Raw genomic sequence first — 15555 nt, forward strand, 5'->3', positions numbered from 1 at the left:
TGAGTCTCATGTCTGGTAGCTTTGCAGGGGCCCCAGTTCTTTTCCATACAGTCTTCATGGTGGTTTGGGCTTCATTAACTGTGCCACCTGAGTTACAAGAGGAGGGACCCCAAGTGTAGGGGGTAAAGTGGCAGAGGTCTTCAAGCCTGGCCTCAGGACTCCTGGTATTTTTCACTATGTGGGTTTGGTCAAAGCAGCTGTAGGACTAATTCAAATATCAACATGGTTGTTGAAAAATACTCTTTTTAACTTCCCCTTTAGAGTTCATGTCAAATATCCTGTTCTTGGACAAGTTATTTTTCTGAAGTTGTGGAGAATTTAAGAAGAATAGGAGATGGAAATGAGAGGAGTGATTGCCATCTCTCCTTCTATTGTCCTAACTTTCCCAACAGGCACCCTCAGGGCTGGTTTCCATAGCACACTGACATTCCAGCATGTTGTTATTTGTCTGTGGACTAGGCAAAAAAATATTTCTTTGAGTTAAAAAAAATGCTCAATTTTCAGTAACCAGATAGGTGATTTGTGATTTATAGGGAAAACAGGTTTACACAGCAGGCATTAAAAGATTCCCACACGTCTACCTTCTCCTTCCTTGTGTGTTGAGCCGTAGTTTCCTGGGGCAGCCAGCAGTACCTCATCCTCTGCTTCATACAACATCTCAGTTCTTAGTCAGACTCTTAACAGTAACATCCATAGATGGAATCAGCTTTGTTCTGTGACATAATTTGAACAGTTCCCTCTACTCTGTTTCCCTGAATTTTACCTTGTAACTGTGAGAACACTCTGACAGCACTTAATTAGCTGTGGCAATGGGCTCTTCACATAGGGGAGAAGTTTAACATTTAATGATGTGGGGCTGCTAAGATGGCTCAGTGGGTAAAGGTGCTTGTTTCCAAGCTTGACAACTTGAATTTAATCCCTGGAACCTACAAGTTTGATCAAGAGAACTGTCTCCTGCAGGCTGTCCACTGACTTCATATGTACCCAACCCCATTGAAATAAATACATGTAAAAATCATGATATATCACTATCCATGAATAGAAACTTGATTTTCAAAATAATAAGATATATATATGTATTATACATATATATATGTATATATATATACACATTTTGTTGTACTTTATATAATGAATACCTCATGATGAAGAAGATTATATGAAATTATAGTAGGAATGAGGAAAATATTAGATTTATAGTTCAAGTTTTTTATATTCTTTAGTTGGCTGATGATAAAACTGATGAACTAGCCTGCCTCCATCTTAGGCTTGAAACCCATATTATAGTAAAAAGAAATGAGGTTTCTCAAAGATTGACCCATGCCCACCTGTAACATCAATTACAAATAGTTCTGTACTGCCTATTCCAGGAAATGGCAACCATATCTTTGTTTCAAAAAGTTGTTATGACTATCTTGCCACCCTACCTTTGAAAAGGTTGTCATGACTACCTTGTTATGACTATCTTGTTATGATCATCTTGCTTTGCAGTTTATATAATCCTGCCAAATCCTCCATTTGGGAATCCCCTACCCCTGAACTATAAAAACCATTATCTTGTCCATGTCCAATGCTGATCTCATGAACCCTGCCTTAGGGGGAGGCAGCCTATGTACATAAATAAAAAGGCTTGCATTAATTAATTGTTTGTTTTAATTAATTTGGCCTTAAAGATTTGGGTCAGTAGTCTTTCTCCTTGGATCTTTGGGATTAACGAAAACCATTATAATGCTGTATGTCTCTGATGACAACACTTTTAAATGATGAATTTTGGTTATCATTAAGAGTTAAAACAAGAATATAGTGTGGGAATTGAATACAATGTTAGATTTGGGAAAGTTTTATTATGTTAGAAATATAACAATTTCGTAGACTACACTTGTTAAATGCTACTTAGAATTTTACTGAACTGTCTAATATAATTTTAACTACTGTGCTCCAGAACATATTTGAGAAAAATAGGAAGTTAGTTACCCAGGGGGAAATTTGTATTTTAATTTTGTTCCTTTCACCTTGGGAAGCATTTTAAAAAGTAAGAGTATGTTTTGAATGCTGCTTGATATATTCTACTTTGCACAGAGCTGGCTGTTACATAATGAAGGCTTTGCTGTGGCGTTAATAGGTTCCATATTCAGAAGGCAGTTCAGGGGTGCAGGGACAACTATGCAAAGTCTCTTGCTGCTTGCTGGTAAACAGAGTGTTTCTAAGTCATTGTTCTATTCTGAGGTCACTTTGCATTTTGCCCTGCCTAATTCCGTGATACCTTTAAATTGTAACTGTGGTTCATCTTAGAGCCTGGGCCTAATGGAACAAACTGTTAAAACAATGACATAATGTTATGAATGTGGGGTAAAAACAAAACAAAAAAAAGCTTCAGCCAGCCAATACTGGCGACTTTTCTTCTTGAGTTTCTTTAAACTATGCATCCTGATCTTTATAGAATTACATTAGTATCTTTCCTGTAAAATGCAATAATTATTTAGATCTCATTTCTAGAATTATACCTTTTCTTGTTTTGAAGAAAATTTTTTATTCCTTTGTTTTTTCAAGACAGGGTTTGTCTGTGTAGCCCTGGCTGTTCTGTAACTCACTCTGTAGATCAGGCTGGCTCTGAACTCACCTGCTTCTGCCCCCTGACTGCTGGGGTTAGAGGTGTGCACCACCATTATGATGAAATATTTGAAAATGTCATCTTGACACAAACAGGAGAGGGAGAAGCCAAAGTATTTTTATTTACAGATAGGATTTTATGCATAAATTAACCTAAAAAAATCCACCAAGAAAATTCTACAATGGATAAACACTTTCATCAAAGTAGCAGGATACAAAATTAACACAGAAAAGTCACTTGCCTTCTTATATGCTGATGGCAAACAGACTGAGGAAGAAATCAGGGGAACAGTACCTTTCACAATATCCTGAAAAAAATATTCTGGGATAACACTAACCAACCAAGTGAAAGACTTATTATAACTTTAAGAGATTAAAGAAAGAAATTGAAGAAGACATTACGAGATGGAAAGATCTCCCATGATTCATGGATTGGTAGGGTTATTATAGTGAAAATGGCCATCCCACCAAAAGCAAATCTACAGAGTTAATGCAGTCTCCATCAAAATTCTAACGTAATTCTTTGCAGGACTTGAAATGACAATTTTCAGCTTCATGTGGAAATACACACACACACACACACACACTCACACACACACACACACACACACACACACACACACACACACACACTAAAAACCAAGATAGCTGAGACCTCCTGAATGATAAAAGAACTACAAGAGGTAACACCATTTCCCGATCTCAAATTGTAATATGGAGCTATAGTAGTAAAACCAGCATGGTATTGGCACAAAAACAGACATATTGATCAATGGAATGAAGTTAACAGACCCAGACATAAGGCCACTCATCTGTGGATATTTTTGTTGACAAATAAGCAAAAAAAAAAATACACTGAGAGAAAAATAGCATCTTCAATGAATGTCTTCATTGCAGAAGAATGCAAATAGATCCATATTTATCACCTTTCACAAATCTCAACTCCAAATGCATTAAAGACCTTAACAAAAGACCTGATACTCAGAATCTTACAGGAAAAAAAAAAAAAAAAAAAAGCAGAGAACAGTCTTGAATCATTGGCATGGGAAAAGACTTTCTGAATAAGACACTGATAGCACAGACACTATAACAACATTTAATAAATGGGACCTCATGACACTGAAAGTATTCAGTTTGGCAAAGGGACCATCCTTTGGACAAAGCAGCAAGCTACAGAATGGGAAAGAAACTCAGCTAATTGCACATCCAATAGAGCAGCAGTTCTCAACCTGTTGGGGGCTGAGTGATCCTTTCACAGGGGTTGCCTAAGACCATCCTGCACATCAGATATTTACATTACAGTTCATAACAGTATCAAATGTACAGTTACGAAATATCCACAAAGTAACTTTATAGTTGGGAATCCCCACAACATGAGGAACTGTATTAAAGGGTCACAGCATTGGAAAGATTGAGAACCACTGTAATAGAGGGTTAGTATATAAAATATATAAATAACTAAAAAATACTGGACATCAAGAAAACAAATAATTCATTTTTAAAAATGAGGTACAGAACTAAGCAGAGTTCTCAAAAGAAGAAACACAAGTAGCTGGGAAACAAAGAAACATTTGATATCCTTAGTTATTTAGGGAAATGCAAATTAAAACTACTTTAAATTGAATAGCCAAATCATGACCAAAATCAATAAAAACAAATGACAGTTTATTCTGGTGAGGATGTGGAGAAAGGAAAACACTTATTTATTGCCGGTGGGAGTGTAAACTTGTACAACCACTATGGAAATCAGCATGGTGGTTCCTTAGGAAACTGGGATTACATCTACATTGAGATCCAGCTATTCCATTCTTGGCATATACCCAAGGACTTGACAGCCAATTCCGTATATATTTGCTCAGCCAACCTAAATGCCCTTCAACTGACAAATGGATAACAAAAACATGGTACATACATACTATGGAATACTAGTCAGCTGTTAAGAAAAATGAAATCATGAGCTTTTCAGATAAATGGACAGATCTAGAAAAGATCATATTGAGTGAGGTAACCTAAACCCAGAAAGTTGCATATTCTCTCATTGGAGGTTCCTATCTCCAAATCTTCAGAAGTTAGTACGTAACCTGTAGCAACCAGGAAAGTAAAAGGGAACCATTGCCAGGATAAGGAGTTGGGGAACAATAGAGAGGGAATGGCAGGGTACAAGTCATCTGGTTGGGAAATGGGAAAGGGGAACTCCTTAGCGAGATGAAAGGGGTAAGTACAGAAGAAGGTGAGAGGAGGAGACAGTGGAATAACAGGATATAAGTGATCTGATGGGGGAATGGGAAAGGAAGGACTCTTTAAGGAGGGAGAGGGAAGCAAATATAGGAGAAGGGGAGGGTGTAAAATAACAATAGGGATTTCCGAAAAAGCCACATGGAATCATACTATTAACTATTTACCTGAAAAACTGTAATGCATGTAATTCTGTGAATAAATATCATCTATAATTTTAATGAACTTCCCTTATACGGGTTGATGATTCTCCCTCCAAGAGTCAAAGACCACCTAACAAATACTAGGCATGAAAAACCCTCTTGAGTTGTTGGCCAGAGCTGTCCATGACACTCCCAAAATATACAGCCTATTGCTGTTGCCCTTGATTGCTCCCTAGAGATGAAAGGGGATCCCTGTTGCTGAAGACGCCATGCATTTCAGAAACAGGGCCCAGAGACCCCTGTGCTGGAACTGACCTGGATACTTCCTTCCTGAGGACTAACTTTCATGGAACCAGTAGGCATCATGCAAGCTTCTAAATGAGGGAGGCAACCAACAGTCGTACCCAGCTCTAACACCTATGAACCACATCATCAGCCAGCATGGCACGATGACCTAAGGGTACAGAGGTGGCTCACACACCTTGGGGCAGTAACCAGCAGCTCTCTGATTGGACTCAGGCCCTGTTCAACCTAGCTAACTACTAAGTGTTAGTGAAGTCATGGCTGTTAGAGGAAATCTACAACTGCTACTTTACTAAGCCAGCATAATCCCTAACAACAATCCATAAACATTTGTCCTTATTCTCACAGATACGTGAGAAACATCAAGAAAACTTCTCTTTGCAACAGATGGAGACCAATACAGAAAACCACAACCAATCAATACACAGAATTGTGGAACGTAGTCCCAATGGATACAGCTACAAAACATTTCCAAACCCAAAGCTTAGGGAATTTGCAGAAAGGGTAGAAAGATTGTAAGAACCAGAGGATCAGGGGGTTTGCTGTGAGACTGTGTCTCCTAGTGATGTCAGAAGATACACTCATAAAGTCTCACCAACATGACTGCCCAAATGTGTGCTGAGCAGGACAGCCCTAATGGACATGCTAAAGTGGAGAAGGAAAAGCTCCTGAGGCCTCCTCACCTTACAAAGAACTACAGGCAACTGAGGAAAGCTGGAAACGTGAGAGATGGTCTTTCCCAGGGAAGAACACAGCAAGTGGCTGTTTAATGCAAAATGGTAAGACTTGGACATTATACAGACTAAGCAGGTTCTATTTAGGAATATATCTGTGTATACAGAAAACAGATATGCATGTAATAACAACTAATGAAAGCAAAAGCCATGAGTTTGAGGGATAGTGGGGAGGTTTGGAGGGAAGAAAGTAAAAGAAGAAATGTTGCAATTATAATAACAAGTTTTAAAAAGTTAAATAAATCACCTTGAAAGGATTTTTTTAAACCATATGTAGATTTGGTTTTTTCAAAGCTTTACTAAGCTATAATTGATAAAAATTGTATAAACTGCACTCAGGAGATAGAGGCATCAGGATCATGAGTTTGAGGCCAGTCGGGACCAGATCCTGTCACAAAAAAGACATATATGTTATCATGTACACCATGTTTCTGTTTTTTTGTTTTGTTTTGTTTTGGAAAGTTCTTGCTATGTAGCCCAGGCTTGCTTTGGACTCACTGTACAACCCAGGCTGGCCTTGAATTTATGGTCATTTTTCAGCCTCAGCTTCACAAGTGCTGGTATTACAGGCCTGGCCAACATAATGTTTTGATACATGTCCACAATAACAAGTCCATCACTTTGCGTACTTGGTTTTTGTGAGTGGTGAGAACTCCTAAGACCTACCGTCTTGACAGTTTTCATGTATGCACATTAGAAAGGTAGGGCATATTTACCTTGTCCATCATCTCCTCTAGTCTTCTCCCTAGTCCTCTACACACAGCCACCAAATGGAGACAGATTTATGAGAGGGGACATCTTATTCAAACTGCCACACATGGTATTATCTATCTTTCATTCTAGCTATACTGTGGAGGGGAGGGAGGAGGGAGGGAGGGAGGGAGGGAGGGAGAAAGACGGGGGGGGGGTGAAGGAGTGCATAATGTTTTTTTTGTACATCTTTATTGACTCTTCCATAATTAAAGAAGTTGTGGACTTCTTTCTCTTTTGTTAGATTTCTGTCTGGCTAAGTGGTGGTCTTTGTTTTCCTATTAGGTTTTCTGCCTTTTTCTTAAACAGTCTTTATATATTCTGGATATGAGACTTTTGGTTGTGTGCGTATATGATGAGTTGCTGTCTTAGTCTTTAAGTGGTATCTTTTGATGAATAAACAACTCTTACCTTTAATGATGTCCAATGTATCATTCTCCCACCTATGATTAGCACTTCTGTGCCTTTTAAGAAAGATGAAAGTCCTTTCTTACATTTTTTTCTAATTAGACCTATAATTCAACTAGAAATGGGTTTTTCATGTTATCTGGCATCATGGTTCTTTGTTTATTGGTGCCCACACAACTGTCCAGTTGGCCCCGTCACATTTATTGTAAAGACTGTCCTTCCCTCACAGAATTACAGTAAATCAAATGGACATGTATTTGTAGGTCCATTTCTGACCACTCCATTCTGGTCTGTTAGCTTATTTTCCTGTCCCTCTGAGAATACCATGTTGAGTTAGCTGAAAGTTTAAGTTTCAGAGTGAACTCTGCTATCTGGAAGCCCAGGTGTAGCACAAATAATAAAAACCAAGAGACTGATATTAGGGTTCAAGCTTCAAGCTGAAGATTAGAGAAGCAAGGCAGCCAAGCCAGTAGATCTTAACTCTGCCAAGCTGAAATGGCAGTCCTGCCTCCATGAATCCTCAGAGGCAAAAGCTCTCAGTTCCTGTCTCTGTCTCCTTTTATTCCTTTCTCCACCCAGCCATATCACTCCTGTCTCCACCTCCCTAGTGCTGGTATCAAAGGTGTGAGCTCTGTTACTCTTCACTCTTGTGTAGGCAAGGGTGACCCTGAACTCAGAGAGATCCATCTGCCTGTCTCCTGAGTCCTGAGATTGAAGGTGTGCCACCACTGCCTGGCTAGCTAGTATGGCTGCTGGGATTAAAGGTGTGTATCACCACTGCCTGACCTCTATAGCCTGAGGCTGGCTTTGCTTTCTGAATCCTCAGGCAAGCTTTAATAAATCATAAATAACATATCACCATACTCAGGTCTTCCATCTCTGTTGCTTTCAAGGTGTCCTTGACTATCTTGTGCTGTTTGCACATCCCGTTGATGCTTCTTAGTAGTATAAAAATAAGTCTTCATTTTAGTAGCAGCTGTTTTGAATTTTTGTGAAAGTCTTACCATCCCTATTATTTGTAGTGGTTTGTGATGGTGTATTTGTGATAACTTTTTAACATTTATTCAGCAGTAGAATATAAAAAGAAAATATATGTATCTCCTTGTTTTGTTTTGCAAATATACACAAAAGGAAATATAATGTCAGTAGGTAGAGGTGGGAGAAAATGAGTAACAATGTGAAGTAACTGAGTGTGGGTTCCTCCTGGGACAGGAGGGCTGTGCATTGGAGGGCAGCTGCGCTATACAGTAAGACCCTGTTTCCAAAAACATCCAGCTAACCAACCAAACAAGACAAAGCAAAAACAGAACAGTCCAACAACAAAGAATGTAAACTAAAGCAATAGATAACATTAAGGTAAATTTGCCTTTTTGATAGAGTTAGGGTGGAAACTTTTGATTTCAACTTTATTAGAGTTAAAATAAGACAACCAGCTATAGTTAAAGGAATCAATATAAAAACAACCCATTTGCTTTAAAGGAGACTTTTTCCCAGTACTGAGAGCTAAAGAGGTGATTTTTTTTCCTCTGTTGAATTTTAAGTGTGATAACCTGATCCAACAGTACTTTGGATAATATTTGAACATAATTTCAAAACCCCATTTATCTAGACGGTTCTATTGAATCCACAACAGTACAAATGTGTGTTTTTCTGATAATCTTGACTTGATCCAAGGATAATGGGCCTCATTTTTATTAAAAAATAAGTAAGATATATGTATCACTCAACTCACCATGAATTAATATATCTGTTGGCAAGAACCTGTGTTTTTCATTTAGATATGTCTGCTTACTTGGATAGACACTGGAGCAGATGTTCTGTGAGTTTGTGGTACTCTTTATTACTGAGTAGTAATCCTTATTGCCAGGCACTCTGATAAGTGCTTTTATTTGTATTATAAAATTTAATCCTCAGAACAACCCCTTGTGATAGTATCTGTGGTTATCATTTCTTCATGGATATAGAAGTGAGGCAAACATCTTGTCAAAGTCATACGACAGGTATGCAAGGGACTCAGGACTTGGCTTCTGACAGTTGGGCCTCACTTCCTGCTACATTAGCATTACTGGTAAGAACCCTCTGTAGGTCAGACTTGTGCTATCAAGTTTGACTAGAGTGTTTTCCCCAGGAAACACTTGTCTAAGTCTATTACACAGATGGACAGATGGTGAGGAAAAGGAGATTAACAACGATTTTGCATGAGATAGAAATTTTACATTTTCTTTAGTGTGTGTGTTGTATTTATATTAAAGTCAGTCTTCTGAGTAATCATTATTGAATAGCTTTATGTTGGAATTGTCACTTTTCTTTTAAAAAATTCTCTTGATACGAAGCTATCAAAAGAAGCCAAAAAATGGGGTGTCCCTCTCTCAGAGCCCCTCCCATTCTCTGGAGTTCCTTTTCACTTTTCCTTTATAAATCTACATTTATAAGATTTATAAGATTATATTAGGAGGGACTAGGAGGGAGGGAGGGAGAAAGATCAAATGGCTTGCTTAGCTAAATGAAATATATGCAAAATAAGTTAATGTTTCCTATAAACATAAGATCTCTTGTGGGTAGATCTTTTTTATACTATAATAGTTTTCAAGTCTTTTTCACAATTTTAAAATGATCAATTAAAAGTAAAGAAGAATTTTGAATGCTTTACAACTGGCATTCCTGAAAGCTGAATGAAAATTGTACAGGCAGTTTTACTATTTTATGATATTTATACTTTTGTTGGAATCTTGCATTAAGGTTTGCTTGTGGGCATTGATTGTTTTTTAAATGAATGTAGTAATTTATATTTGCAACTAGTTTCCCAAGTAAGGGGTAACTATAGGAACACTTCTATACATAGTGTTAAGAATGAAGTAGAGCTAATTCAAACATTTCACACTAATCTATGTTCATTTTCAGACTAAAGGTTCGGAACAAATGTAGAAAGATGTTCACTTCGGAGATGGGGGTTGTGGAAGAATGGCTGTCAGAATTTAAGGTAATAGCAACTCTTCTAATATAGCAATTCCTTCCTAAACAAAGCTTGTCTGCATTTAAATTCTAGTGGCTTTTTGTATTTTATGTGACTAACATGCTGAAGCATGTGTGGAAAAAGAATGTACTGTATCATAGTAGGGAGCTATTTATTCACAGCGATCTTTTGTGGAAGATTTAATTCCTTTCCCCCAAGTGTCTCAAAGAGCTTATTATCTGTGTATTCTCTTCCTTCCACGTGACATTACCATGGCCATGAATGTTGATGTCACCCCCACAGTGATCATCAGTGATCCATTGTCAGAAATAGGGTGGGAAATAGTGGACCTGTTCATGACTGACAGAAAGCAGAGGGCACAAGATATTGACTTAATCTTCACCACGGAATCTGTCTCTAGATGGAGACCTAGGAGCTGTGTTAGGAGAGTGTAATCCTTGACTCACTGGTGAAGAAAATAAAGCTTAGGCTCTGTGTCTCCTGAGCCCTTCTCTATGGTGGCTAACCCTGTATTCCTTAAACCAGCTAGTTCCTTTCTCCTGTCCTTGTGGGACACTTTGTGAACCTAAACTAAAGACATGAAGAGATTGGGTAGCAAATGTCATTTTGATTTTGTCTGGGCTGATTAGGGACAGATTTACAATGTAATAGTGTCAGGCTTCTAGGCTTGCTATAGGGAAGGACACTGCACAGTAATTCAACAGTGACATCACCAAACAGAGGAAGCATTTGGAGGAAAGGTATTTTAGGTGAAATTTAGATGAAAACATGTTTTGATGGGCTCAGAACAATATAGGGTTGTGTGTAATGGGGTTAACTTCTAGTCTGGACTTGAAAATGGACTCAGAATCATGCCATCTTGAAAACTATAATGTTAATGTCGATTAGTAACCGGTTCAAACTCTTGGTCTGAAGGTCTTTATCTGTGATGGAAACCAAGACTGCTCCTCTGTGTCGCTGAGTTAGATCCTTCAGGCAAGAGGCGCATGTGTCATTCTTCCTGATATGTGTTCAAATGACAAAGTTTGGATGATTTGTGGTTTTAGACAAGGCTTTTCATCAAGCAAGAATACAATAGTCTCTCAGAGGAGGGAGTGCTGCTACACTCCAGTTGCTAAGTGACCTGTTAATCTTATGTGGGCTTTATCTGCTCCAGTTATCTGATGCTCATGAATGCTGGATAGACTTTGATACTTTCTTAGCCCTCTCTCCCCACCCCAAGACAGGGTTTCTCTGTAGCTCTGGCTGTCCTGGAACTCGATCTATAGACCAGGCTGGCCTCGAACTCACAGAGATCCGCCTGCCTCTGCCTCCTGAGTGCTGGGATTAAAGGTGTGCACCACCACTGCTCAGCTACTTAGTTTTTAATGTCACAAATAGAGTATCCTTCTTTGGATTTCCTAATTCACCATGAAGCAGTGTGGAATGCTGTAGAAGTACACTGTATAGTGTTTTTTTGTTGTTGTTGTTGTTGTTTTTTTACAAATTTTAATGTTTGGATTAAACCTTTTATATGTTTCCCTCATGTTAGCTTTGTAAATGATCATTCAAGGAGTTTTAAAAACTTTTCTTCTGCTTCAAAAGTATTTATAATGTTTTACTACACATTGCTATGATTTTTGAGTGAGGGCCAATTGATGGAACTTTTCTGATTTAACTGTTGAGTATCATTTCTTGTAGACCATTCTTATGTCAAATGTGGAAAAGCTGGCCAGGGTGGTGGTGCATGCCTTTAATCCCAGCATTCAGGAGACCGAGACAGAAGGATCTCTGTGAGTTCGAGGCCAGTCTGGTCTATAGAGTGAGTTCCAGGACAGGCTCCAAAGCTACAGAGAAACCCTGTCTCGAAAAACAAAAACAAAAAATGTGGAAAAGCCAACATAGCTAGTTACTGATTCCTTAAGACAGAGCTGTACATTAGAAGACATGATGATTATGGCAAATGTTTGAAAATCATGATGCCTTTTCTGGCTAGATTTGTATCAACTTAAAACAAACAATAGTCATCTGAGAGGAGGAAACCTCAATTGAGAAAATGCCTTCTTAAGATTGGGCTGCCAGCAAGATGTAGAGCATTTTCTTAATTAGTGATTGATGGGGGAGGGACCAGCCCATTGTGGGTGCTGCCACCCCTGGTCTGGTGGTCCTGGGTTCTCTAAGAAAGCAGGTTGAGCAAGCCAGTAAGCAGCATCCTCCATGGCCTCTGCATCAGCTCCTGCCTTCAGGTTCCTGGCTTGTTTGAGTGTCCTGACTTCTTTGATGATGAACAGTGCTGTGGAAGTGTAAGACAAATAAACACTTCCCCCCAATTTTCTTTTGGTCATGGTGTTTCATTGTGATGATAGAAACCTTAAGGCAATGCCTGTCTGCTAATTCTTTCCCTTTCCTGCCATAGTGTTCAGATACGTAGGAAATGCAGTAGGAAGGACACAGGGCAGGGTAGCAGTATTGACAGTGGTGTATCCTAGGGTCTGAGGGAGCAGAGTACTTATCTGATTAGGAAGAAGGTTGCAAAGGTGACTTATACAAGAGCTGGCTGGAGAGACTGTGCTGGTAGATTAGTGCCACTGAGTAAATAAATACATATATCAAGAACATGGGAATTAGATTTTGCTCTGTCTAAGAAAGGCATTGCAAGCCTGGAGTAGGTTTTGTCGGTAGAAAATCAAGGAGTGGAGTTAGACTAGAATTGGAAGACATATGCACTTGAAAAAGGCATCTGATACCTGAAAATGGTTGTGAGCCACCCAATGTGGGTTCTGGGAATGGAACTGGAGAAAAACAAGTGCTCTTAACAGCTGAGCTATCTATCTCTCCAGCCCTATGTTTTGTTTTGTTTTGTTTGTTCATTTTTAAAGAAAATGCTCTGAGTTTTTTTGTTTGTTTTGTTTTGAGTAGCACAGTTATGGCAACATTGTTGTAACTGACTGAGTGGTCTGAGAGTCAGCAACCCCATTGATTGGATCCCCATTCCAGTAGGTGGTTTTCTTGAGTAAATCATCACAGCTCAATCAGTAGCATCAGAAGGGTTCAAGTAGATGGTCTGTAGAGGTGACTTCAGATCCATGATGTGCCCTGCACAGTCTGACTCAGCAGCCTCTAAAACCCAAAGAGACAATGCACTTTACCCCTGTAAAGCTTTAACTAAAACTTTATACGAAAAATAAACACAAGTAAAACTTTTTCTAGTGAGCTGGAGACATAGTTCAGGGTAGGGTGAGAGTGGGGAGTAGAGGAGCTTGCCACCAAGTCCGATGATGACCCGTGTTAGATCCCTAGAACCCACAGAGAGGACCAACTTCTAAAAGTTGCCCTCTGACCTACACACACACACACACACACACACACACACACACACACACACTAACTAAATACAAATAAGTAAATGTAAAAGTTTTAAAAATTAAAAAAAAATTTTACTTGTAGAAAAGCATTCAGTATCTATGCTAGATAATCTCTTAGTATTTCCTTGATAAACTAAGTAATTAAACTAGAATTTCATGAATATTTAATATTTTCAATGATTTATTTGTAAAAAGAAATTTCAGATTGCTTTGTGTTTTTCTTAATGTTGTGTGTATATTATCTAACAGATTCTAGACTCCTAATTTGTTACCAATTTCCTGGTAGTCACTGAATCCATTTTCATGTGTGAAGCTATTGAACGGGCCTGTTCTGTTTATTGATTCTTCACCCATCTGCCCATCTTCATTAATTCTCTTCACCTAACCCGTATCACCTCCTTTAAAGCCATCTGCCACATGGCACTTTAATATGAAGCATCTGTTCCCTTAAAAAAATTGTCAAGAATAATTTTAACATACTTTTTATTTTCATCTCCATTTCTGCCTTCTGTAACACGAGAAACCTTAGCTGGTGGTTGGTTGAGAAGGCCAATCGTTCTTGAGTTCATCTGGTCCTTTAAGGTCCATTTTTCAAAGCACTGCTTGGTTTGTTTGAATTTTTATGTGTTTATTGTATGCATATGGGTGTTTCGTCTGCATGCATCTCTGTGTACTGTGTGTGTGTGTCTGGTACCTGCAGAGGCAAACAGAGGAGGTGGGATCCCCTGGGACTGGAGTTACAGACAACTGTGAGCCACTATGTAGGGGCTGAGAGTGGGGATCCATCCCAGGTCCTCTGGAAGACCAGCCAGTGCTCTTAATGCTGAGCCACCTCTCCTGTCTCCCACTCAAAGCACCATGAGCACAGTAGTTACACCCTTCCTTCTGTAGAGAAGTGACTGCTCGCATCCATACCATGTGGTAGTGATGAGTGTGAACTGAGTGTGATAGCCACCTCTCCGGTTTTAGAGGGTCTCTTTTCTTGTTTGCCACCAGCAGCCTCAGGACACTGTATTTCACAGAGTTTGACTCTTCAGACTCTTTTGTCTCTGGCTATTTCTTTTCTCTTTTAAAAATATTTTATTTAATATTCATATGTGCATATGTGTTCAGATCAAACCCTCCCCTTTCTCTTCCCTCCATTCATTCCCTATCCTCCCCTCATTTTTCTCTCCTAATTTCATATGCTTTTTCTTTAAAAAGTAATTCAATACCCACTGGATCCATTTAGTGTATGGATGTGAGACCGTCCACTGGAGCTGGGGTAGCCTCTCAGGGGCTGCATTCCTGAAGAAAACTGATTTTCTTATACCCTAGCAGCCATCAATTGCTAATAGCTCCTCAGAAGGGGTGGGACTTCATGAGCCCCTCCCCTATCTCTGCTGGAACTCAGGCTGCTTGATCTTGGGCAAATCTTGTGCAGTCCTAGCTGCTATGAGTTCGTGAGTGAACTGAGCTGTCTGACAGCTGTCTGCTGTTTCGATGCAGACATCTACTCCCTCTGGCTCTTAACAGTGGTTATTGTAGCTTGCAGTGCTCACTAGTAGGACTATTGATGCCAATTCCCTGGTAGGATGCTAGATCATTCCAGCACCATGAAAGTTAGGCAGTAAAGAAGCTCCCAGGGTACACCAGCTTGATTTCTCATGTCCTGTTACTCAGATGTGTGGTATCTTGAGCAGTAGGGTTTTACTTCAAGTTCTGGAAGGTAACTATCTTAGAATTCCTATTGCTGTGAAGTGACACCATGACCACAGCAACTCTTATAAAGAAAAATATTTAATTGGGGCTGCCTACAGTTTCAGAGGTTCAGTCCATTATCCTCATGGCGGGAACCATGGTGACTGCAGGCAGACATGGTGCTGGAGAAGGAGCTGAGAGTTCTCCATCTTGATCCACAGGCAGCAAAAGTGAATGCCACACTAGGCCTAGCTTGAGCTTCTGAGACCTCAAAGCCCACCCCTACAGTGACACACTTCCCCCAACAAGGCCACACCTTCTAATAGTGCTCACTCCCTATGAGCCTATGGTTTTTGGAGACAGGGTTTCTCTGT

The 15555-nt window shown here is 39.3% G+C and overlaps 1 protein-coding gene across 5 annotated transcripts in view; it reads left to right on the top strand.

The window, feature by feature from the left end:
- The window catches only part of Fam126a (family with sequence similarity 126 member A), a 79239-nt gene that overhangs the window by 27124 nt on the left and 36560 nt on the right, over nt 1-15555 (top strand). For 3 of the 5 annotated variants that reach the window (XM_027429572.2, XM_027429570.2, XM_027429573.2), the window contains exon 2: nt 10085-10163. In XM_027429572.2, coding sequence (XP_027285373.1) covers nt 10113-10163 — 51 coding nt within the window. In that variant the 5' untranslated portion in view covers nt 10085-10112. Of the gene's footprint in view, nt 1-5639; nt 6071-10084; nt 10164-15555 lie in introns of all 5 variants that reach the window. The other 2 variants (XM_027429571.2, XM_035448925.1) reach the window with 2 other exon arrangements.

This window comes from Cricetulus griseus, chromosome 8, assembly GCF_003668045.3.
Source record: "Cricetulus griseus strain 17A/GY chromosome 8, alternate assembly CriGri-PICRH-1.0, whole genome shotgun sequence".
Lineage (NCBI taxonomy): Eukaryota > Metazoa > Chordata > Mammalia > Rodentia > Cricetidae > Cricetulus > Cricetulus griseus.